This window comes from Zeus faber (genome assembly GCF_960531495.2).
Source record: "Zeus faber genome assembly, chromosome: 10".
NCBI classification, from domain to species: domain Eukaryota; kingdom Metazoa; phylum Chordata; class Actinopteri; order Zeiformes; family Zeidae; genus Zeus; species Zeus faber.
In genome coordinates, this window is record NC_137199.1 from 2,518,153 (window position 1) to 2,544,345 (window position 26,193).

The window sequence follows — 26,193 nt, forward strand, 5'->3', positions numbered from 1 at the left end:
TAAATAACCACTCACAGCTTGTAGTCCTGTCATCATGCCAATCACACCTTTTGTTGTTGAGCAACCTCCCCTTTCTTGGAAAGGGTCTTACTGGAACACACGCATCATGTTTTTCCATATTTGAGCATACTTCCTTTTCCTTCTGTCGTATATGACCTTGAACTGTCTCTACAGTTCTTCCCTGTTTTTGTAAAATGGCTTGAGCTCCTTCTTCTGGTTTTATAGTATACATTTAAAAAAAATGTTTTATATATATACACATTTTTTCGAAGACTTGAGTTATTTTTATTATTTCATTGTTTCCCTTAGTTTTGGTTTTATCGCATACATTTTTTTATTTTTGGTTTTTATACATGTATCTTGAGTATTGGTGGTTTAGTATAACATGTAACAGGTTCTTTTCATGAGGGGTTACAAATTAGTATATTACATTGCATTTTATCCAAAGCGACTTACAATTATTCAAACACCGACGGACGCAGCCATCAGGAGCAATTAGGGGTTAAGTGTCTTGCTCAAGAGCAGTACAGCATGCTAGCAGGAGGAGCCTGGGATCCAACCAGCAACCTTTAGATTACTAGACGACCAGCTCTACCTCCTGAGCTACCATCCCCATATAACATGTAATAGGTGTAACATGTAATAGGTTATTTTCATGTGGGGTTACTAATTAACCGCAACACTATCTATCTATCTATCTCACCCCATCTCATTCCACTGACCCATACTTCCCCCAGTGTGCCAAGCAATCAAGCTGTTAGGAGGTATGCTGAGTGAACCCAGGTGCAGAGAACAAGGCAGAGGCGAGGTGGCAAGAATAGAGGTTTACTCAAAACAAGTACAAAAAAACTGGGCAAAAACAAATAAGACGTCTCGGGAGCTTGGAACAAGCGCGTTGTCATGAGATTAGACAAACTCAAGACGGAGCGCCCGAGGACACAAACGACAGGGTCTAAATAGGGACGACCAAACGAGACACAGGTGAAACATATAACCTAATGAGGCAGGGTACTCAGGAACAGAAATAGGTGAAGCAGAGCAACCTTGAAAAGGCAGTACTGGCGGCATCTAGTGGCCGATGCTGGTAGGACCCGGGCGAACCCTGACACAAGCAGAGAGCTCAGGGTGTTCCATCCAGCCCCTGGTCCCAAGAGCACACCTATCAAGAGCACCATCACCCTAAACATCAACAGGTGTTTCACCCCGCCCCTGATTTTAAGTCGTTTTGTCTCCTCACCTCTTTATTCTCTCGTTCAGTAGATGGGTTTAATGTCAGTTTAACTGTAGATTTACACATAGAAATCACTTTTTTTCTCTTTCATTTATTAAAACTATTCAAATCTAATCGACTCATTAAACCTCTTCTTGCCTCCATTTAAAGGTAATCTCCAAATTCTTTTTTTTCTTTTTGCAGTTTTCAGCAATTTTTGTTTTTTTTCTATGGTGTTGCCTACTGCATTATATCCATTACAACACCATATATTTTGGATAATTAACTGATTTCAGCACTAACGGTTCAAAATTTTATGGTCTTTCTTAAATGGTTTCTGCATGCACGTTCTGCATCTCTGCTTTGCTCTGCTCACTTTTGGCCTTGATTATTTATCCTACCTCATTATTTACAGATTTAGCCCAAACGCTGCCTTTACCGCATATTTAGCGACACCCCACAAAAATGCACTACAATTTTCATTCACTTTTTCACATATACAGTATAGATATAAGAATTTATGTCTAAATGTAAAATATAAATATAAATACTAAATATGAATATAAATAAAGATATTAAATATTCAACTTAAATTTAAACATTAAATATGAATATAAATTCTATATCTTAAACTTAAATCTAAATCTTTAATCAAACTATAAATAAAAATACTAAATCTAAATCTTTAATCTAAATCTAAATCCTAAATTGAAATCCTAAATCAAAGTCCTAAGTGTTGGGTTTGACCACTGGACGTTTACAAACGGCAACACCACATAACTCGTAGCCTCTGTACGAATCTGGTGAGAATTTATTCATCACTGGTTATGATGGTGTTGCTAAAACATGATGCTTTAATGCTTTGTCAGACTACACAACTTTTGTTCCAATCGGGGACAGAAATGAGCGCACACGCAGCTACAACAGCAAACTGTTCTTCATTAAAAAGCTTTTTCTTCTTTAACTTTTGGCAAAGTTATGTGGAGTGGTATTTACCCAACAAGTCTCCATGCCGCTCACCATGTGTAGGATCTGGGAGGCATCATGCAGTATGCACACTGCTTTGTGCGCAAGACAAAAAATACAAAGAAATAGGATTGTTTAGTGTGAACAGCACAGCAAAGTCCTGTATTCTGAAGGTGCTTTGACTGGACCGCCATTGATGTGATATACCCTGTGCTAATAAAAGTAATATAACTGTTACTCGAAACATGTTTAAAAAATACACTAATAATATAATAATTTTAATATAATAAATAATATGAGATTCAACACAATTTTTAAGGCTTTTCCCCCATTGGAATTCATTTAAACACAGTGAGAAGTTGCAGCAGAGCAGCAATTTTCTAAATAGCAAAGGGTTGAGCATGGTTGTGCTATGAACAGTTGGATGAATGACGGGAACCAATATTTTAATAAGGCCAAAAATAGCAAACATATGCTTTAAGAAGACCACATTCAGAGCTGTTTGCAAAACATCTTTTTGGACAAATTGATTAATCTTTTCAACTATCCCTGGCAACCTATTTTCCTCTCTTCTGGCCCTAAGTTTGCCTCTGAGGGATACATATACTGAAGCCACATTTACAATGATTCCAGAAGATAGTGTTTGATAGATTTGAATAGGTTTATTTTCCTTTGATAATTACCAAAGCATGAAATTTTCAGTCAATGTTTTATATGAAAAACTAAGTGAAACTATGAATGAAGAATTACAGTCATGATAGCAAGCAAATATATAGAACAGGTGCACAAATCACCTGTTCACATTGTAATCAATTCAAGTCCATTTCAAATTAGATTATTAAAAACAAATCAATAAATGATCAACCCACAAATATGGCCGAAAATTATTTTAAGCAAAAAAATTAAGAAAACACAATTATCATCCTGATCTTATTTGGCCATGTGTGACCAAGAACTGACTGATGTGTTAAAACTCATACTGTGGTAACATTGAGCAATTAAAGCTGGGACACACACAAATCATGCTTAAAAGGGATATTTCCTGAATTTCTTGAGAGACATTTATTTAGTAAAAATTATTATTATATTTATATATTGTATTATTTGTTAAGCAAGACACTTAAGCGTGTGTGTGTGTGTGTGTGTGTGTGTGTGTGTGTGTGTGTGTGTGTGTGTGTGTGTGTGTGTGTGTGTGTGTGTGTGTGTGTGTATTCATGTTATTGCATATTCACGGTATTGGTTTGATATCAGCACCGATACCAGGTACCTAATACTAATACTAATACATTTTTGGATGCCAATTTTTTTTTATATTGGCAATACAAAGTTAAAGGTAATTTTCTGCTATATAAAGGTAACTAAAAAAATGTAGTCGCTCGTTGCAAATTGATAAAATTGACAAATTGATCATGATATGACTCAGAAATGTTGCTACAATAATGACTACTGCATTTCCTACTTAACATCTGTTAAGTAGGAAATGCCTCACCAAAACCTGTCAATTTCCCTTCAATCCCTGCCCTCATGAACTAAGCTGCTTATATCTCCAAATGGGTTTCATTTTAGTTTGCACAAATGTAGACGAAATTCATAACGACCAGCGTTGCAAGAGACCTTTGGTACGCAGGCTAAAGATGCTTTGTGAAGGAGAAACAGTCACATTTGGCAATGTTGGTGGATATTTATATGGCTTCCATGAGCTGTGACTATTGGTGGCTACAGTATTTGTCCAATTTTACTGACTCCACGTTGAAGTAAAAACCTTTCTAGCCTAGCTTGAAAAAAAACAACGTCTCAGATGACCCATTTACTCTTGTAGTGAACATATATACTGTACAAACCGTTCACTGATGAGGTAAACTGCTTTGGTGTCTCACGCTACAGAACGCTTTGGCACAAACATACCATACCAAAGAATTAAAACTCCCAATACCGGGCCCAATGCACCACTCAGCGAACCGCATCATTAGCGAGTTGGTTGAGCGTGTTATCGGGCCTGCACTGTTGTGGCAGCATGCTCCTGGCAGTAGAGCTGTCCGTCGATGAGGTAATATCCTCTGTGTTTGAGCTCAGTCCCGCAGAGGGCACACACAAAGCAGTCGGGGTGACGCCACTTCTCCCCCGCTCGGACAACGGGGCCGCTGAAGAGGAAACCACATTTGATCCCACTTCACCGGTGGCGTAAGTTGTGAACGATTATGAGCTGTCACGTGTTTTAAAAAGTCGTGTATGTTGGTGTAGCATATGAAACTTCTCACATGATTCCTCTACCACAGAGGTCGCAGAGCGGCAGCTTCTGCAGCTTGGCGACGGGAGGCTGGAGCTTTGACACTGGAGCCCCTACACTCCTGACAACGGGCCGCCTAACACCTGTCAGCGCAAACAACATCTTAGTTACGAGAAATGTTACCAGATCAAAACAAACCCCAAGCACTAACGTTTTCTTACGACCCATAATAAGAGAAATAGGTCAAGGTGGAAGGTGTTTTGGTTGCAAAAATCTGTTCTGGACATCCTATTTTTACTTTCCCCAAAAATATCTCTTTATAAACCTACTGTTGTTATTGTCATCAGTGCTTTCCATGGGGACCAGAGAGGCTTGAGCTCCAAAGGGGCGTGGCCTAACGTTGAATTTGTGCTCAAAGTGGCCAAGGTCCTTTTTGAGAGGGAGAGAGGGGGAGAGAGAGAGAGAGAGAGAGAGAGAGAAAGAGAATCAGAATTCTATTCTGTAATTGGAAGTCTTGGCAATAATTGCAATCGTCATGATGTCTGGAAAAGTTCTCTGAATTGATTCAGCACACCTCAAATCCAAATAGCTCTACACTCCACCGTTGTACCCCGAGCTTTGCTTACACAGCCTTTAAGCTAAACTGTACTGATCAACTTAGAATAATGCAAGCTCACGAAAATACAAGACCGATTTTCTTGTTATACTAAATGAGAATAAGAATATAATAACTGTAGTATTACAGATAAAAAAATAGGAACACATCTGGGCTACGTTGACACACAAGAAACCACTGGGTCTGAGGTTCTTCATTATTAATGTGTCTTAAAAATTATTCTTGTATGCATATGCGCGTGCATGCATATGACTGTGTCTACCTGTTGATCATCCTGCAGGTCGACTCTGAATGGTTCCATCTGAGGAGACCACAGTCTAGTCTCCGGTCTGGTAATGGACACACACACACACAGACACACACACACGCAGCGTTAAAATAATAATAATAATAATAATGATAATAATAATAATAATAATAATAATAATAATAATAATAATAATAATAATAACAACAATAATATTAATAAATAATTAAATATGTTTTAGAATTACGATTATGATGATTGTGACGGACACACAGATGTATATAGATAGATAGATAGATAGATAGATAGATAGATAGATAGATAGATAGATTGACAACAATGTTTATATTATCTATCCAAATCTTGGACTTCAACATGTACTTTTGTTTTCCATTTGCTTTGGTGATGTGACGGTACGTTTCCCATGCAATTGAAGCCTTTTTGAATTTAATAGATAGATAGATACCGTTCTATCTTGAGGGACAACTGGTTGGTGGAGCATTTGATGGTGTTCTGGGCTTCAGAAAGGCTCATGACCTCTGTGCTGCCACCCCCGATGGCAAGGATGACATCTCCAGGGCACAGGTTTGCCAACGAGGCCTTACTCCCAGGCGTCACCTGGGATACAGAGCTTAGCTGGGTGCGACAGAACTTTGAAACTAGTCAAATATAAACGTATTGTAGCATTCGGATATTACTTGTGACAGTGTATGGTAGACTATATCAAACTATATTGGAATTTGTGGGGATGGTAGCTCAGGAGGTAGAGCTGGTTGTCTAGTAATCTAAAGGTTGCTGGTTTGATCCCAGGCTCCTCCTGCTAGCATGCTGTAGTGTCCTTGAGCAAGACACTTAACATCTAATTGCTCCTGATGGCTGCGTCCGTCGGTGTTTGAATAATTGTAGGTCGCTTTGGATAAAGCATCTGCTAAATGCACTGTAATAATGTAATATAATTTGACATTGACCCTCATTTGTCAAATGACAACCGAAAATGACCAAATCAAATTTGTCTTGACTGAGGAGATTTAACATGTTTTTTTAAGGGTTAAACATTTGCCATATTGGACTGCATTTAAGCAACAATTGGAATGCACCCAAATGGCTTTGTTTGCAAATATCCTGACATAAAATGACTGATAAAAGTGAAAGTACCACACTGATCATTCGACTGAAAGGAGGATGAGGAGGAGGAAAAAGTTAAAGGATAAAGCTCATGCAGATCCTGATAACAATTTACAAAAAAATTTTATTTATATAAAAATATTACTTAGTTATAGTTACAGACTGTATTTACTTAGTTAAATGAAATTATTATTATTATTTTTTTAAAACCTGATATGTTTATATACACCAATCAGCCACAACATTAAAACCCACTGTGGCAGTTCCGCCTACCACACGCCACCCAAGTGGTGTTTCAGGGACCTCCAGCAGAGACACAGAAGATGGGGTTGTAGAAAACACACAAGTTTATTGCTGAGAGGGAGCTTGATATAACAAGCCTTGGAGCAGATGGACACAGGTCATGACAGGGCTCCTCTCTCCTAAGTGAGTGTGGGGATGGGGGTTTTACCTGCTGCTTGTTAGACCAACCAACAAGCAACAGGTATGCAGCCACTCTGATGGATCCCAAATGACCTAGATACAGGTCAGGTGTGGCTGCTCAAACCACGCCATATACCCCCGACACCAAACTGAGGCCTGGCCGAAGCCTACTCCCCCCCCCCCAGCAAGCAGAGAACAAAACATTTTAAAAACCTACCTAAAACAAGACTCTGACATAGAGTTACAATGCCTAAAAATACAGACTCTGACCCAGGGTTACTTTACCTAAAATAAATAAAACTGTTAGGATCACAGCTAGGAGGGACCCAAACGCACGACACAGAGACAGTAGAAAGGCCGGGGTAAACGGAGGAGGTTTATTAGGAGGTAAGGTGGAGATGAGGGGTCCAGTCGGGATGAAACGGGTCCGAGCAGGCCTGGCTACTGTGCCAGGTGGAGCAGGACAAGACAGGAATGGTGGCGGCTGGGAGCGATAAGAACTCAGGTAGGTTTGCTAACGATCTGGCAATGAGTGACTGGGGAGCCGGAGAATAAATACTGCGGTAGATGATGAAGATATTAGGTCCCATGTGTGTGGAATTGGCCGGAGGGAGGAGCAGCAGATGAGGAGAGAGCAGCCTCTAGTGGCACTGAAGGCCGTGGGCTTGACAGTAATCCCTCCTCTACAGACCCAACCTGGTGGACACCTGGAGCCAGGTGTGTCCAGCGCACGTCCAGCAGGCGCCGGACCGTGTAGGCGGGGTGGTTATCAACGGTGCGGGGGGGTGGTGGGGCCTAGGTGGGAGGGGACCACAGGCTTGAGCAGAGACACGTGAAAGGTGGGGTGGACAGGGAGGGAGGGAGGGAGGGAGACGGAGATGTACGGCATAGGGGTTGATGATAGATTCTTTAACAAAGGGACCAACATACCGGGGGATGAGTTTCCAGGAGTCCACCTTAAGGGGCGAGTCCTTTGTGGAAAGCCACCCTTTCAGGCCGGTGGCGTACATGGGTGCGACCCGACGTCGATTCGCCTGCTGCTGGGACCGGGTAGACGCCTGGAGCAGGGCAGCATGTCATCTGACATTTGTGGATGTGGGCCTGAACTGAGGGCATGGTAATCTCTGCCTCCTGGGAAGGGAACAGAGGGGGTCGGTAGCCCAGGGAACAGTGAAACGGTGACAGGGCGGTGGACGCATTGACCAGGGTGTTGTGGGCGTATTCAGGAGGAGGGGTTGGTGGCCGTGAGGCAGCGGAGCATGGCCTTCACTTCCTGGTTCGCCCACTCAGTCTGGCCGTTGATCTGTGGGTGGAGGCCAGAAGATAGACTAACCTGCGCCCCCAGGGGCGAGCAGAAGGCATGCCAGACCTGAGAGATTAACTGTGGGCCTCTGTCCGAGACCACATCTGTGGGGATGCTGTGCCGCCGGAAGACCTCGGCCACCAGCAGCTCCGCAGTCTCCTTGGCAGATGGTAACTTGGGCAGGGCGAGGAAGTAGGCCACCTTCAAAAAACGGTCCACAACTGTGAGGATGGTGGTGTTGCCGCTGGATGGTGGGAGGCCGGTGATAAAGTCTAGGCCGATGTGGGACCAAGGGTGGCTCGGGATGGGTAGGGGGCAGAGGAGACCAGAGCGTGGAGGTCTTATTCCGGGCGCAGGTGGGGCAGGCGGGAACAAAAGACTGGGTGTCAGGAACCAGGGTCGACCACCAGAAGGATGGCGACCAGTGTGCGGGTGATCCCGGGGTGGCAGGTGAGACGGGATGCGGGAACCCACTGCAGGACCTGGGAATGAGCAGAGTCGGGGACAAACCGACGGTTGGGGGGTCCAGTACCTGGGTCGGGCTCAGGTTACCAGTGACTCAATCTCCCAAGTGAGCATAGCGGCAAAACAGGTGGGACGGAGAATGGGGTTTGAGTCCGAATTGTTCTCTTTAGCCATGAACACACAGGACAGGGCACTGGGTTTGGTGTTCCTGACGCCTGGGCGGTACGACAGAGAAAAGTTGAAGCGGCCAAAGAATAGCGCCCACCTGACCTGTTGGTAGTTGAGCCGCTTCGCCGTCCGGTTGTAGGCCAGGTTCTAGTGGTCCGTCCAGACGACGAAGGGGTGGTTCGCTCCCTCGAGTCAGTGGCGCCCCCCCTCCAGAGCCATTTGACCGTGAGGAGCTCCCAGTTGCCCACGTCATTGTTTCTTTCGCGTGCGGTGAGCCTACGGGAGAGAAATGCACATGGATGGAGCTTCAGTTGGGGAGCTCCTACCCCCATGTCCAAAGCGTCCTACTCCACCACGAATTGGAGGTTGGCGTCGGGCTGGGCCAGAACTGGGGCCGACGCTCTTGAACTTGTGGAACGCGGCCTCGGTCGTGGGAGTCTACTTAAACGGTACAGTGATGGAGGTGAGGGCCGAGAGGGGAGCGGCGATGCGGCTGAAGTTTCAGATGAAACGCCGGTAGAAGTTTGCGAAGCCGAGGAAGCGTTGGAGTTGTCTCCTGCAGTTGGGGGTTGGCCACTCTGCCACTGCAGCCACCTTCTCTGGGTCCATCTCCATCCTCCCCTGGCCAGAGATGAACCTTAGAAAGAACACAGATGGAACATGGAAGACGCACTTCTCTGCTTGGTCCAGTTGGTTCTCCAGGAGCTGCTGCAGGACCAGACGTGACTGTGAAAAAACCAAAATGTCCCCCAGGTAGACAAACACAAACAGGTTTAGCATGTCCCAGAGGACATCGTTGATAAGAGCCTGGAAGACCGCCGGGGCGTTGAGCAGGCACAGCCAGGTACTCGAAATGTCCGAGCAGGATGTTAAAGGCGGTCTTCCACTCGTCCCTGTCGTGAATGCAAACCAGGTGGTAGGCATTGTGGAGGTTGAGTTTGGAGAAGTGGGTGGCCCTGGAGGGGGACGATTACTGAGTCTATCAGGGACACTTATTTTGTACGGTGATGTTGTTGAGCCCCCTGAAGTCGATGCAGGGACGGAGAGTCTTGTCCTTCTTAGCCACGAAGAAAAACCCCATGCCCAGCGATGACGATGAGGGGCGGATGACCCCGGCTGCGAGGCAGTCCCGGATGTAAGTCTCCATCGCTTCTTGCTCAGGCTGGAAGAGGTTGTACAGTCGACTGCGGGGGGGAGGGGCGCCTGGCAGCAGGCCGATGGCGCAGTCGTAGGGGCGGTGAGGCGGTAGAGACAGCGCACCCTGCTTACTGAAGACCAGGGCCAGATCCCGATATTGCTCAGGGACAGAGGACAGATTGGGCTGTAGGGTGTCTGCGGAGTTCGGGGGGCTTCGGGGCCTTTTCTCTGCTTGAAGGCGCCACGACATGATACCAACCTTTTACACCAGTACCAATGGGGATAAGTCATGTACACTCACTGATGGACACACACATACACACACACACAGGCACACACGCAAACAGGCGGTCCCATCACACACACACACGCACACACCACATTGCTTTCCTCTCCTTTCCTCCCTCATTTACTGCCATAACCTTGACAGGAAGAGGCAACGTGACCAGTTGTAGTTCGGGTTTTCCTGGACCTAATGAACTGTTTTTAAATACATGTTGTCATGCAATGTTTATGTTTCTGAGTAAATGCTGTTTGGTTCTATGTTTATTTGTCTCACCCGTGGTGATTCTCCCCCTCTTGGAGTAGTGATCATTTGTTTATAGACCCAAACATGATAAATAGTTCTCCAAAGAAGGGGGTTGGTGGTGGTTCTCTATAACCAAAAACTGTGCTCTTGTCATCCTACAGGTCATCCACAGGACAGAGATATTGCAGCAGTTTTTGATGATTTAAGAATTAATAAAGAGTTGCATTGCAGGTTGAGAACTTGAACTCCACTTGCATATTAACTCTGTCCTAGATGCAATGGCATACTCTGTGTTGTATACCTAGCATGCTTCTTATTCTTCTTCTTCTACAGCACAGGTTAAAAAAATGAATAAATAAAAACCTAGTGAAGAAAAGTAAAAAAGGTACATTGTGTGTTTCTGGTTTCTGCTCCCCGTCTCTCCTTCTCGACCCCCCCCCCGCCCACTCCGTGTCTGCCCTTATTGTAGCTCGTTGCATCACTCCCAAGTTGACCCCGACATGGTCAAATATTAGACCTGCGGCAAGCAGTCGGATCTTGTTGTGAGCAGTTCATAGCTCACGCATGTCACTCACGGGAGCAGGCTATGATTTTCTTCCGATCTGGGGCTTTGCTCGATGATCTCCAAAAACCTGTCAGCGAGTGGAAAATCAGGACTGAATCACATAGTCTGAACTCAGCATAAGGCGTTATTTGCACACCTGCACCACACAGTATTTGACTCACATTACCAATTGCAAACAGAAACGGGGCAAACATACGATGGCATTCGAGACAAATTTTCATTCTGTCCGTGTGGATCATGCATAGATGTTGGTGGAGGGAAATGGTTCCTCGCTGCTGTACATAAATATGTGCTTGTGGCAAATATATGTTGCTACAAATTGCCCAGATTGTACGAATGCTCATGGATGGCTTGAATGAAATGACTGTGGAAAAGTTCCAGAAAGGATTAAGACAGAAAGAAGCGGCATGTATGTGACAGGGAAAGGTTTGGCAATGATGCAGGACATTGGAGGTGGGCGAGCTTCACAGTGGCAGAGACTTGAAAGCCCAAGGTCGAGGTAGTGGAGGAGGTGTGGGCCGCTCCTACCAGAGCAGACATATTGGAAGCGATAATAAAACTAGCAGAATTGTGTGTTTAAAATGTAGAATTACCGACCATTGGCTGCGCGATTGCTGGAAGACACAAGCACAGTCCTGTGCTCTTCCTTTTTTTTTTTCTTTTTTTTTTTTTTTTTTGTTAACCTGTGCTGTCAGCATGCTGGGCATAGAACACAGAGTACTTGTATGCCATTTGCATCCTGGACAGAGTTAGTCTGCAATAGGAGTTCAAGTTCTAAACCTGCAATGCAACTCTTTATTAATTCTTAAATCATCAAGAACTGCTGCAATAACAATAGAATGCACAGTTTTGGTTATGGAGAGCCACCACCAACCCCCCTCTTTGGAGAACTATTTATCATGTTTGGGTCTATAAACAACTGATGGTGACGGTGAGACAAATAAACATATAAACAAACAACATTTACACAAAAGGATGAACATTGTATTGAAAAACTTAATTAGGTCCAGGAAAACTGGAACTACAACTGGTCATGTGGCCTCTTCCTGTCAAAGTCATAGCAGTAAATGAGGGAGGAAAGGAGAGGAAAGCACCCCAGGTTGCTGGGCTGCACTCCAAGCAGGTACTGGATGTGTGTGTGCGTGCGTGCGTGTGTGTGTAAGATGTCCAACGGTGAGTGTACATGACTTATCCCCATTGGTACTGGTGTAGAAGGTCGGTATTATGTCACGGCGCCTCCAAGCAGCGCAAGGGGCCCCGAAGCCCCCCGAACTCCACAGCCCCGCGGCAGGCTGCAGGAGATCCCCAGGTACCCCGCCCTGCGGCCACGGAAGACCCCCGGGCAACTCTCACGCCCAGCCCGAGGAGCATGAGCAAGTCCCAGGGAGCACGAGGAGACCCCGCGCCCCAGGGGCGCACACATACAACCAACCCCCGGGCGCAGGCACAAGACGCAGCCGCACGCCCTGCACAAGAGGGGGGGCCCGCCCCTCCGCAGCCGACCAGGTGCCCCACCCGGCGTGAGTGCCAAATGACCATACACGTAGCAGCGTATGGTCAGTACACCCCCCCCCCCCGGCGATGCCGGCAGGCCGCCAGGTATACAGGCCCTCCGCCACCCCCAGCACCTGGGGGGCCCGCCGCAGAGAATCCCAGCTGCAGAAGGAAAAGGCCAACAGCCGCCCCCCACACCCTAACCCACACCCACAACAACAAGCAGTCCCCCCAGGGGCCCCAGAAGGCACCCGGCAGCGCTCTCCGCAGCCCGCCAGGTCGCAGCACATCCCAAGCCACCAAGCGCAAGCCCTCAGGACTCCAGCCAGGCCTGGAGGGGGGGTTGTGTGGTGTATGTGCTGAGTATGAGTTTTGGCACTGGGAGAGATAGGCGAGTCGCGACCGGATCGATCCAGGGGCGCAGAAGGCCGGGGAGCAACCACGCAGACCCCCTCCCCCCGGACCCAAACCCGCCCCAGTGCGCCCCTCTCCCGTACCTGGTGGCAGCCAACCTACAGCGATCAGCCAAGCGCGCAGGGCGGGCGACCCCAGCGCCGCGCCAACCCACCAACCACGGGGCCCGAGACCCAAACCAGCGACCCACACCCCCCACTCCCAGCCCCAGCCCCAGAACCCACAACCACGCCCAGAACCCACACACGGACGCCAGCTGCAGGTACTCCCCGGGAGCACGTGATCCCCCGAGAAGACATATAGACGGGGATAATGGAATGCTGCGAACCAGAAGGGTTGATAGCTTCTTGGTGATGTTGGTCTAGGATGTTAGGATGGGTGGCCAGAGCCAGAAGGCATGAATGTAGTCATCTCTGGTATCAAGGGAATGGTGGGAGCAAATGTCTTCATCCACAAAACCCATTTTGAACATTTTGTGTTCTGTGAAATGGGCTCCATGCAAAATCTTATATTGGATGAGTTGCATTTTGGAGTCGCGGGTCATAGAAAAGGTGTTGTTGCAAATAAGCTTCCACAGGTTGATATCAGTGGGTCCTGTGCTCTTCCAAATGAAGAACCAACATACAGTATGTATGTCCAATTTGTTGGGATCCTAAATCCAACGCATAGAGGTGCTTACAGAGTTCATTGGGCACCGATGTCATCGATCATTGACGTCCATGAAATTTTAGAATGGTCTGCTGCATTTATTAACTCTGTAATAATAACTGGAGTGTCCCTAACACACCCATTGGTGGTAAAAAGGTAAATGTCAAACACAAATTTGTCATTGTTCCTGGCTGCCCAGTAAACCTTTTGGGATGGGACCTTCAGTTCAAATTGAAATGTATCCTCACATTTGGTAGTCTGGTGTTCTACTCCAACCCCCAGGTCCGAAAACGTAAGGTCCTTACATCCACTGCAAAAGAGATAATTCAAAGTGTGGCTGCCTATGGAGACTCAAATAAAACCAACCCGTTAAAAGGAATGCAATGGGCAGAAAAGCCATTCAAGGTTCTCCACTCCTCTGCACCTCATCAAAATGTTGTGTATATTAGCGGCATTGTCAAAGGACAAAAGTTGACTGTATACACTGACTCTTGATATGCTTTTGGTATATACTGAGGAAAGACATACATACAGACACACACACACACACACACATATACATATATATATATATATATATATATATATATATATATATATATACACACATACACACACACACACACACACACACACACACACACACATCACATATATATACACTCACCAGCCACTTTATTAGGTACACTTGTTAAATTGCTTGTTAACACAAATAGCTAATCAGCCAATCACATGGCAGCAACTCAATGAATTCAGGCATGTAGACATGGTGAGGATGACTTGCTGATGTTCAAACCAAGCATCTGAATGGGGAATAAAGGGGATTTAAGTGACTTTGAACGTGGTGTGGTTACTGGTGCCAGACGGGCTGGTCTGATTATTTCAGAAACTGCTGACCTACTGGGATTTTCACGCACAATCATCTCTGGGGTTTACAGAGAATGGTCCGAAAATGAGAAAATATCCAGTGAGCGGCAGTTGTGTGGACGAAAATGCCTTGTTGATGTCAGAGGTCAGAGGAGAATTGGCAGACTGTTTCGAGACGATAGAAAGGCAACAATAACTCAAATAACCACTCGTTACAACCAAGATATGCAGAATACCATCTCTGAACGCACAACATGTCAAACCTTGAAGCAGATGGGCTACAGCAGCAGAAGACCACACCGGGTGCCACTCCTGTCAGCTAAGAACAGGAAACTGAGGCTACAATTCGCACAGGCTCACCAAAAATGGACAATTGAAGTTTGGAAAAACATTGCCTGGTCTGATGAGTCTCGATTTCAGCTGCAACATTCAGATGGTTGGGTCAGAATTTGGTATAAACAACATGAAAGCATAGATCCATCCTGCCTTGTATCAACAGTTCAGGCTGGTGGTGGTGGTGTAATGGTGTGGGGGATATTTTCTTGCCACACTTTGGGCCCCTTAGTACCAATTGAGCATGGTTTGAACGCCACAGCATACCTAAGTATTGTTGCTGACCATGTCCATCCCTTGATGACCACAGTGTACCCATCTTCTGATGGCTACTTCCAGCAGGATAATGCACCATGTCACAAAGCTCAAATCATCTTAAACTGGTTTCTTGAACATAACAATGAGTTCACTGTAGTGATTGGCCTCCACAGTCACCAGATCTCAATCCAATAGAGCATCTTCGGGATGAGGTGGAACGGGAGATTGGCATCATGGATGTGCAGTCCGTCAAATCTGCAGCAACTGCGTGATCCTATCATGTCAATATGGACCAAAATCTCTGAGGAATGTTTCCAACACCTTGTTGAATCTATGCCACGAAGAATTAAGGCAGCTCTGAAGGCAAAAGGGGGTCCAACCCGATGCAAGCAAGGTGTACCTAATAAAGTGGCCGGTGAGTGTATGTATGTATATACTGTGTATATATATATACACACACACACACATATATACACAGATATACACACACACACACACACACACACACACACACACACACACACACACACACACACACACACACACACACACACTATACCAAGCCTATTCAACCGTGCCGGTTACGGCTCTTTTGAATTTCTTTACGGTCCATGAGCGATTGCCCGCGCCCGAGTTAGTTTTCCGAGTTTCCTTTGAACGCAGCATCAGTTCGTTCGCATCCGAGTTCCACTTTTCCGAGTTGACGTTGAACACATCAGGCTGCAGCGCTGCGGCAGGACCCGCAGACGAGGCCCGCTCTGCGCCTGCTCACGCTGCGCACGTCAGCGAAGCTAACAACAAGCTTCAAACCGTCCCCCTCTCCAAGTCAGCTAAGCTAACAACAAGCTTCAAACCGTCCCCCTCTCCAAGTCAGCTAAGCTAACAACAAGCTTCAAACCGTCCCCCTCTCCAAGTCAGCTAAGCTAACAACAAGCCTCAAACCGTCCCCCTCTCCAAGTCAGCTAAGCTAACAACAAGCTTCAAACCGTCCCTCTCCAAGTCAGCTAAGCTAACAACAAGCCTCAAACCGTCCCTCTCCAAGTCAGCTAAGCTAACAACAAGCTTCAAACCGTCTCCCTCTCCAAGTCAGCTAAGCTAACAACAAGCTTCAAACCGTCTCCCTCTCCAAGTCAGCTAAGCTAACAACAAGCCTCAAACCGTCCCTCTCTCCAAGTCAGCTAAGCTAACAACAAGCTTCAAACCGTCCCCCTCTCCAAGTCAGCTAAGCTAACAACAAGCTTCAAACCCTCCCTCTCCAAGTCAGCTAAGCTAACAACAAGCTTCAAACCGTCCCCCTCTCCAAGTCAGCTAAGCTAACAACAAGCTTCAAACCGTCCCCCTCTCCAAGTCAGCTAAGCTAACAACAAGCCTCAAACCGTCCCTCTCTCCAAGTCAGCTAAGCTAACAACAAGCTTCAAACCGTCCCCCTCTCCAAGTCAGCTAAGCTAACAACAAGCTTCAAACCGTCCCCCTCTCCAAGTCAGCTAAGCTAACAACAAGCTTCAAACCGTCCCCCTCTCCAAGTCAGCTAAGCTAACAACAAGCCTCAAACCGTCCCTCTCCAAGTCAGCTAAGCTAACAACAAGCTTCAAACCGTCCCCCTCTCCAAGTCAGCTAAGCTAACAACAAGCTTCAAACCGTCCCCCTCTCCAAGTCAGCTAAGCTAACAACAAGCCTCAAACCGTCCCTCTCCAAGTCAGCTAAGCTAACAACAAGCTTCAAACCGTCCCTCTCTCCAAGTCAGCTAAGCTAACAACAAGCTTCAAACCGTCCCTCTCCAAGTCAGCTAAGCTAACAACAAGCTTCAAACCGTCCCTCTCTCCAAGTCGAAAACACGTAAAGGTGATTTTGGAAATCCCCGCCGCAACAAGAAATAAACCGGTGTGTTCATTACGAAACGAATGTCTTGCCGTGATGAAAGAATACATGAACAACATGAAGAGGCACTCCAATGAATGCTTGGAAGGGCTGTTGAGGATATTATAAACAGGCTTACTTACTGTTAGTGTGGTGGAAACTGTTTTGCTATTTATCTATTTTTCTACGTCTTTTTTCGCTCGATATGGACCTGTCAGAATAAACATCTCCTTGGTTTTAAAAATGCAATTTTTTGCACGCCTGTATCAAGCCTCGTAACCATCATTTTCCTACTATTTTGTATGGACTGGCTGCTGTCTGCAATTGATAATGATATAATTAAAGTGAAAGGAAAGGGATGCAAGTCACTAGTTTATTCCATGTAGAAATGTATCTGTTAGGATTACTGTAACGAGTTGTTTGTAGCCATTTCACTGACAAAGTACTCTGTGTGACTCACAAACCCCCAGTGATTTTCCCATTTGGCCCACTTGCTATTGAAGTTCAATTGCCCTGTACTATACTGCATATAAAATGTATGATATATACATGACTGAAATGTACTAGAGTAAAAGAACATAGTGGAGTATGAGTCTCCTAGCCAGAATGTACTTTGTACTTAAGTGCTGGTTGCAGGTTGATCACAACACTGCATTGAAATGGCCTAGAAGCCATTGTGATGTGGTCTCGCCCTCACAATGGCCAAAATCTGGTCCAATCCTATCTCTCCGTCCGTCCCGTCGACCACTTACCCTGCTGATGCTGATTGGTTGATTGTGCTCCTTCCCACCTGTCAACCTGAAGCCCCAGGGAGGCCCGCCCTCCAGCTGCAAGTTCTGTGGCATTGTCTCTCTCTCTCTCTCTCTCTCTTTCTGTCACTCTCTCCCTGTCTCCCTCACTCTGTCTGTCTGTCTCTCTCTATCTTTCTTTTTCAGCTTTCTTGTGTTGAGGACTTGCACTACGCCCTCCCCCCATTCTAGGATCTCTGAGGCTCATTGGTTGGTGAGAACACACACACACACACACACACACACAGTGAGGTCATACTCCTGTCTGGGAGGATGAGTCGTGTCTTGGAGGTCAAAGTTAGGAAGTCAAACCCAAAAGTATTTACACAGTCAAAATGCCATTTTATCTCACGCCCTTTCTAACAAACTTATACAGATAATATTTGTAACTGTACAGCTAATGGTTCAATATGAATCCATATCCTGAATTAACCATTACAAAGTTTTCTGCGGTTACTAAATATGAGTTAGTAGTAGAGAGGTAAAGAAAATATAGAGGATCTCAAACATTTTAAGGGGCAGTGTGTAGAATTTACAGAACGGACTTGGCAGAAATGGAATATCATATTTATAAGTATGTTTTAATTAGGGTATTATCCCATGAAAATTTGTATCATGTCGGTGTTACCTTAGCAGTTTCTATCTACAGTGCGTAGGGAGCGGGTACGTTTCCACGGAGGCCGTGACCGCCATGTTTCTACAGTAGCCCACAACAGACAAACCAAACACTGGCTCTTCCTCTCCCTCTAACCTCCATAACATTACCAGGTGGTCTCTCCAGTCTTTGACTCTGCAAACGGATAATAAAATATGTATCCTGCTAACGCCATCTCGCTAGCAGACTAAACGCCTAGAATAAAATGGCATTTTAGCATTATTTTACTAATGTTAGCTTGTAGCTACCGTGCTTCTCCTGCAGGGTTGGAAATGAGGGGGGGGGGGGGGGGTATTCAGTTTGTTGCAAACTGAAACCTCACTGCTAGATGCCACTGATACTTTAAATCCTCGTGTTTCTAAGCGCGTCCTTTTTATATCCAAATATACATCATCCAAAAAATGTTTTTTTTCCTGTTAGTATGGAATACCTAAGCACGGTGAAATCACAGATGCTTACTTCCATTTTTTTTAAACAAACTAGTAAATATACAGAGGTCATTGAAGACCAAAACCCTATCTCCAGCCTTTGCTTTTAAGGGAGTAGGAAAATTCGGTTTACGTCCAAAAACCCTGTAACAACGCTCACCTAAATTGTTTCATATAAACCCCAACTCCAAATGTAATGTCCCCAGACTTTTTTTTAGCCGTTGACCTCAGTAACATTAACTGGCGGCTGCCTTGCCAACGCACTCTGATCTATTAAAGGGACCGTGCACAGATTTGAACTGAACACAACTGAATGAGACTTAAGACGTCTACCTACAGGAAAAAGGCAGAATTAGCCGGTATAATAACAATATCAACCCAATAAACATATCATAGACTAATTTAATTTGATTTACATTCGACGTAAATGGCACTGACGTGCAAGATGATATAGTACGTCTGGGAGTAATATCTCAAATTTAAATAGGCGATGAATGTTCAGGTGATCAAAAATCTAATTTAAAACCATTCGCAGAACATTGGCGCCATTAAGTTCAGTTGGACATTTCATTCCATTTGCAGCTTGACATTTTGGGACACAGCAACTCTTTCCTGTTTTTAACTCCTTATCACTAGAACATACAAGTGAGAAAATCATGTGCGAGACCACGTTTTTTCTCCCCACTGTTTTTTGAACTAACAGAATAGCTCCAGTCTCTCCCACTAATGGCTTTTACAGATGTTCATTGAGGCTCTATTTCAGAGTTGGAAATTCCAGGTTCAGAACTTATTCCCGCCATTTATTTGGCCTGCCATTATGGCCAAGTGTTACAGACACAGAAGTGCTTTAAACTACAGTTTGTCTAATGGCTGCTCTAAGAAAACCACTAACCAAATGCTGACTTATCATTGGTCAATATCTAAGTTTGGTTCTTGCAATGGATGTCTTGGTTGTGATTTTGCAAAATCACTGTTCCCTCAAGATAATTTTAAAGCTTAAAGAGAGTTGTATTTGAGGCGTGTTTCACTCTGCACCTCAACACACAAGATTCTGCCCTGCTGTTAAATTTGAGAAAGTTCCGGTTTTGTTTCCTTCCAAGATGGCGGTGAAACTCGAGGCTTCAAATGACCCGTTCAGAAACCAACGGGTGACGTCAATTATTCTACTATAATCTTTTTTTTTTTTTTTTTTTTTCTTATTAGCAAATCCAGATGGTTGCCTTAAAATACTGGGGAGGTAATTTACTTTCTTAACCTGGAATGCCCATCCCTGCTAGGTTCATCCATCTCAACTGGCAACCATTTACTGTTGCACTTTGATGTTTAAACACATACAATTGAGTACAGTCTATCCAAATGCCTTTATAGCTCCATAAAGGTTTGACATGTGTATCCATTTGTTATTTCCAATATAGATTTGTTGAACTTTAAGGTTGACGAAGATGAGAAAATATAACAGGTTTTTGACATCCTCTCATTCAGTGGTCACAAAAATACCAGCTTTTAAATGAACATGAAAGTACTCAGGATTTAAAAATCAAATCAATCCTTTTATTCTCTGCCGTGTACTGGCATTGTCTGGGCACTGAGATTGCCACTGAAACACTGACACATCAATACACAAAAGACACGTGTGGGGTCCATATCTGAGGTCCATAAAGAGAGCACTTGTTTGCAATTACAATCAAAGTCACATCAAATGACACAATGTGCATTAAGAGATCACATGATTGGAGACGAAGATTTCTTTTGACTGTATTTCAGTTTACTATTCAGTCACTCAGTCAATGACAGCATCATTTTCTTTTTTCCTTTGTTTGTTTACAGAGGTAATGGTGAACGCCATATGTTTAAAGGATGGCTTACCATTTTTCAACACAAACATTATCAAAGCGTTGGTTCCCATCATTTATAACTGTTCATAGTGCAACCTCGCTTCATGCTTTACAATTGAGAAGCTGTTGTTCTGTAGCTTCTCACTGTGCTTGAATACATTCCAATGGGGCAAACATTTAAGAAAAAAACAATCTCCTTTACGAAAATGAGAAGCTCACAAGTGTATATATTTTCTACCAAACTGTGGGTTTTATCAGGATTATTCAGGTTTTAGTGACTCTTTTGCACTACCACAAATTTAGCTCCTTTGGCTATTTTAACTAATAATTGTTAATTAGGAAGAGACTAGAAACAGGAAGTTGCGCTGCCTCCGAATGTCAACCTATTGTAGCTTGTTACATTTTGGATGTACTGCAGCAATTTCAAAATGTAATTTAAAAAGTGATATTACTGTTATTCAAAACATACAACAAATACACAAAGACGCGCAAATATGATGCAAGTCTCCCATTTTTCAAAAGAAGATTCATTGTTTTATTTTTATGTTTATTATATTATAGTAATAGTTATATTTATTATATTATAGTTATTCCAAACATATATAATGGAGGGTATTCGTATGCCATTGCATCCAAGACAGAGCTGATCTGAAAGTGGAGTTCCAGTTCCCAACCTGCAATCTTTAATAATCATCAAAATAGCCTTATAATATAATATTGCCATCCTTTGCATGACCTGTGGAAATTCAAGAGCACCGCACTGAAAGAAAAAAACAAATTTTAACATGTATATAAAGGCTTCACATTTTTTCCCATTGGACCGGTTTAAGCACAGTGAGAAGCTGTGGCAGTGTCTCACCAGCAAATCGATTAAACAGGGTTGTGCTATGAACCATCATGAATTGAAAAGTGAATCAACATTTTAATAAGGCTTGGGTTGAAAAATAGTGAACCTATACATTAATGTAAACAGTTAAGCTCCATCTAGGGCTGGCGAAACATAAACGCTTATTAACACAAAAATGCTCACATCACATGAACAGAGAGTCCTGTATTCCGCAGACTGTGAGTAAAATGTCCCATCCAATGCGTCGGGAGTTTCTTAAATCCACAGATCTTGTCATGACATCTCTATCTGCTCCTGGGCTAATTCTAACTAGCACTCTTTCTACAATAAACTGTCGGCTACAACCCCGGCGTCTGTGTCTCTGTGCCAGAGGTCCAGGAAAACGCCACATGGGTGGCGCGTTGTTGGCGAAACTGCCACACTGGCACGTGAACAGGGACTCTCCAGCACGGGCAAGGGACACAGAGGGGCCCTCCGAAGATGCCTTGGAGTCACCAGCGGGTCATCGGATGGCCCCAGCACCAACCCTCTCCCAACTGGCAGCAGCAGCACCCAAGGGGTCGGCAGAGGACCGGGAGAGAAGCAGCCGCAGCAACCACCACGGGTAACAGCAGCTAGCTCCTCCCCCCAGCAGCCACCGCCGGGACCATCCAGCAGCCAGGTCACCCCTTCAAGCAGCCCCTGCAGCAGCCAGGTCACCCCTTCAAGCAGCCCCTGCAGCAGCCAGGTCACCCCTTCAAGCAGCCCCTGCAGCAGCCAGGTCCGGCCACACCTCGACCAGCCAGCACAGCAGCCTGAGGCCCCACGCTCCGGAAGGGAGGAGGAACCCTGGTTCAGAGTCCGCTGTTTTATTATTTTACGGTATAGGAACCCTGCGTCAGAGTCTGTCCTTTTCAGGTATAGCGACCCTGTTTCAGAGTCTGTGTTTTAGGCTATTTTTTTCTTTTTGTTCTCTGCTTGGTGGTGGGGGGCGAGGTAGGCTTCTGCCAGGTATTTCCCCTGGCCTCAGTTTGGTGTCGGTTGTATGTGGTGTGGGGATGGTGCGGTTTGAGCAGCCACACCTGACCTGGATCTAGATAATTGGGGACCCAGGATCACAGTGGCTGCACAACTGTTGCTTGTTGGTTGGTTTAATGAGCAACAGGTGAAACCCCCATCTCCACACTCACTCAGGAGAGGCCCTTGTCATGACACATCTCTATCTGTTCCTGGGCTGATTCCAATTCGCCCCCTCTCTACAATAAACTGGTGTCTACAACCCCGTTGTCTGTGTCTCTGTGCCGGAGGACCGTGAAAACGTTACTTGGGTGGCGTGTGGCAGGCGAAACGATCACAACATACACACAGTGTTTCCCCGACCATAGCCACTCGATAAAAATATCTATCAAAAAAAAGGCAAATGTGCGAGAAAAATTAACTTTTATGAGTTATGCAAAAAAAAAGAACTGTAGCAACCTGATCATTTATTATTTCAGTCCTATTCTGGGAGGGATTTACTTAGCTGGACATTAACCATTTTCACTGAATGGCAGCGAGGTGAAAACATATCGCGTTTACAAAGAGCACATGCATTAATAAATACATACAATTCATTGCTGATTGTCCCACTGTGGTGGCCGCGTGATGTTTCACATTGACTTTAAATTCCACGCAGCTGAAAGTCTCACCCACTACTACCGGACTTCCAAGGGAAACACTGCACGCGCGCGCGCACACACACACACACACACACACACAACATTGCAGCTCAGTCTTTTGGCCCGTCAGTCCGATTGTTTTGAACCTGCGGGCTCAAAGGGGAAAAGTCGTTTGACGTAGTTTCCCGGAAAAGTTCCAAAGAATCGACTCCGCCTGGATGTACCTGTAATTGCCCCCCCCCCCCCCCACAAATAACACACACACACGCACACGCGCGCACACATAGCGCCCACACACACACACACACACACACAAAAAACTGTTAAATACATTTTCCCTGTGAAATGACCCCCGAGTTACAAAGTTGTACTATGATTTCAAAAATGATTTGTTCCTCTCACCAACAAACCATCCATCGTCACACTGCTCCATCACGTCGATGATGTCTCCTTCCTTGAGCTCCAGCTCATCCTCATTGCGAGGCGAATAGTTGTACAGAACCTGGAACCTACACACAGTGTCCACACATACATCAAAATACAGTTACAATACACAACCTGCTATAAAGGTAAAAGGTAATGTGAAATAAAGATTTATTTTATTTGACCCTTCAGTCCTCCACAGCCACCATCGTATATGTTGGCAAACGTTCTTAAAGTGGCAAATTTAATTGACACTGAGGGAAAATTACATCTGAGGCCTTGTCCACACATATACAGATTTTCCTCAAAATGCATTTTTCCCCCTCTTATTTAAAAAAAAAATCTCCATTCACATGAGAACACAAAAACGATTTTAAATGCTCACATGAGCATTCCATACCGGTAGTGGGCAATAATATCTCATAAAACTTGATGTCAAACACCACAGAAGAACAGAAGGAACATGCGTATTGAGCTTCTTCTTGAGCACCACTATGATAATATTATGCAACACTGTACAGGCACAATTCCAAAAGTTGGACATTTTTAATGAAGACACCACGGACAACACAATGGTGGTTGGCTGTCGCTTGAACGTTCCTGACAAACGCGCAAATGCGAAAGTTGAGGCCATGACGTCAGGTTTTTTTTTTCCGTTTTCGTATGTGAGAAAATACTACGTTTTCAAAAATATTGGTATCGTGTGGACAGAACTTGATTATTCAAGCTATTTGGTCCATGAATCAAAGGAGTTTGTGAAGTTGTTTTGATATCATGATACCCTGAACACTGTTGCGATTGTACTAATACGTTGTTGAAAAAGCCATTCATAGAAACAAGCCTGTCACTATCGAAAAAACTGTTCGCGTCATCCACGTTCCCTTTCTTTATCGCCATGATCAATAAAGGCACAATTTTTTTGCCGACTTGACAGATTAGCTGTTGATAACTCCACTAACTGTCAGCAGGGTGCAAAATTACATTTTCACACTATTTCATTTTAGTGAGAAATGATACAGAACCCACACATTTATAACCAGGTATGTTGAGGGCCACAAAATAGCTGTAAACTGTTGAGGAAATAGGGCATAGGACAACAGCATTTCCAATTTTAGAATGGAAAAACTGCGTATTCCCAAAACCTTGATTGTGGACCTTTAATTCTCAAGTGGAGTGATGATATGCGACATCAATGCTGAAGGATTTATAAAGCAGCACTCACAGCTCTCCTCCACACTGATCATCTTGAGTGAATGACGGTCGCTGCAGAAAGACAACGGGAGCGAGAGAGGGGGAGAGAAAGAATTTAAGCTCATAGTCCTTAATGGGGCAACTATTTTACATTTCTTTTTCAAGGTTTTTTTTACGCAGTTCTTCTACTATATATACATGTGCGTATTTATGACAAGAGAAAATAATTCACTGACATAATTGTTTTCAAGTATTACAGTAGTTTTCATTGTCCAGAAATATATATGATTTCATATTTTCAGCCGCTTTCACAGAGAATGAAGTAAGTGAAAATTTCTCCTTCAATTGGTTTAGTTTAGTAGCATAATGGCTATCACCGTTTAAAGGACAGCATGGCTATTTTCAACCCAGCCTCAAAGTTTTAGTTAGCATCTTTTAAAATGGTTTGCAGCACAACCTCGCTAAACCTACCACTCTGTTGGAGCTTCCCGATAGTAAATATATTCAGGTTGTGCTATGCACGGGTAAAAAATACAAAGCTATATTTTAATAAGGCCTGGGTTGAAAAATAGTGAACATCTCCTTTAAGGAAAACAGTTGTTGATACAGCAAGTTTTTCTCACACTTTTACCCATTTTTTAAAGAATTTTGAAGAAATCCTTTACCACCCTCAAAACATGCCAAATTTTTTCTTAGTTATTCCATACACACTACCGTCATATTCAATTGAAACTGCAGTGTGTGTGTTTGGACAAGTAGGTCCCTGCATATAAAAATGGTGTACTACGTACTACACACTTAGTAGCTTTAGCATGTGAGTAAAAAGAAGGATGGATTATCGGATATAATATGTTGTCATATATCCAGACCACTTGATTTTTCAATGGTTGTAGTACGCCATCCTCGTACTACCGTACTGCATACTATCAGAGCACAGCCTGGTTTGGGACATATATAATACATTTTTGGAGTAATAAATAGTATTCTAGTACAGTATGTTATTTCGGATGCAGCATGTGAGGGAAAGCGTGCGACGGTTGGGCCTTCATTGCAGATTGCAGTAAGAGAGCTGTGAGACAGCCTCCTGTTCCATGCAATCACAGTCAAAAACACACAAACACACACACATGACCCGTGTACCCTGGGCGCAGGAGAGGGAGTGTGCCCACGGGAAGGTGAGTGGCAGGATCGTCTTGAGAGGACGGGACTACGGGGTGGTTTCCCCATCACCACTATTTCCCGCTGGAAAGACCACACACACACACACACACACACACACACACACACACACACACACACACACACACACACACACACACACACACACACACACACACACACACAGCGCCCATCACATAAAGACACATACTGTAGTAAAAAACAAAACAAATGGCAACATATGCTCAGTGCCATGAAATATGATACAAAATAACCTTCCTCTAGAACAGGGGTCTTCAACATTTTTCAACCCAAGGACCCCATTTCTATTAGAATTTTATATGTATATATATTGCTGTGCCTTTCACGTGAACTCTTG

The 26,193-nt window shown here is 44.5% G+C and overlaps 1 protein-coding gene and 1 long non-coding RNA gene across 2 annotated transcripts; both read right to left on the minus strand.

Moving 5' to 3' along the window:
- Positions 1-2,378: 2,378 nt before the first annotated feature.
- Positions 2,379-17,817, minus strand: LOC307235621 (PDZ and LIM domain protein 3-like). The gene is made up of 6 exons (XM_080007764.1): positions 17,605-17,817; positions 5,733-5,884; positions 5,282-5,348; positions 4,733-4,832; positions 4,435-4,546; positions 2,379-4,317 (listed from the first exon to the last, which is right to left on the minus strand). The coding sequence occupies exons 1-6, from the start codon at positions 17,695-17,697 to the stop codon at positions 4,164-4,166; spliced, it is 678 nt and encodes a 225-aa protein (XP_079863890.1). The 5' UTR covers positions 17,698-17,817; the 3' UTR covers positions 2,379-4,163.
- A 2,470-nt stretch (positions 17,818-20,287) lies between these two features.
- LOC307235622 lies at positions 20,288-25,888 on the minus strand. Its single transcript, XR_013844351.1, has 4 exons — positions 25,797-25,888; positions 24,688-24,728; positions 23,445-23,551; positions 20,288-23,266 (listed from the first exon to the last, which is right to left on the minus strand). It is a non-coding gene; the product is annotated as an uncharacterized lncRNA (long non-coding RNA).
- Positions 25,889-26,193: the final 305 nt, after the last annotated feature.

Coding starts and splice junctions, on each gene's coding strand:
- LOC307235621 (XM_080007764.1), bottom strand. CDS start 17,697: ATGCCACAGAACTTGCAGCTGGAGGGCGGGCCTCCCTGGGGCTTCAGG. Junction 5,885..17,604: donor AACCAATCAGCATCAGCAGG/GTAAGTGGTCGA, acceptor TCTGTATCCCAG/GTGACGCCTGGGAGTAAGGC. Junction 4,833..5,281: donor ACCTGCAGGATGATCAACAG/GTAGACACAGTC, acceptor CCTCTCAAAAAG/GACCTTGGCCACTTTGAGCA.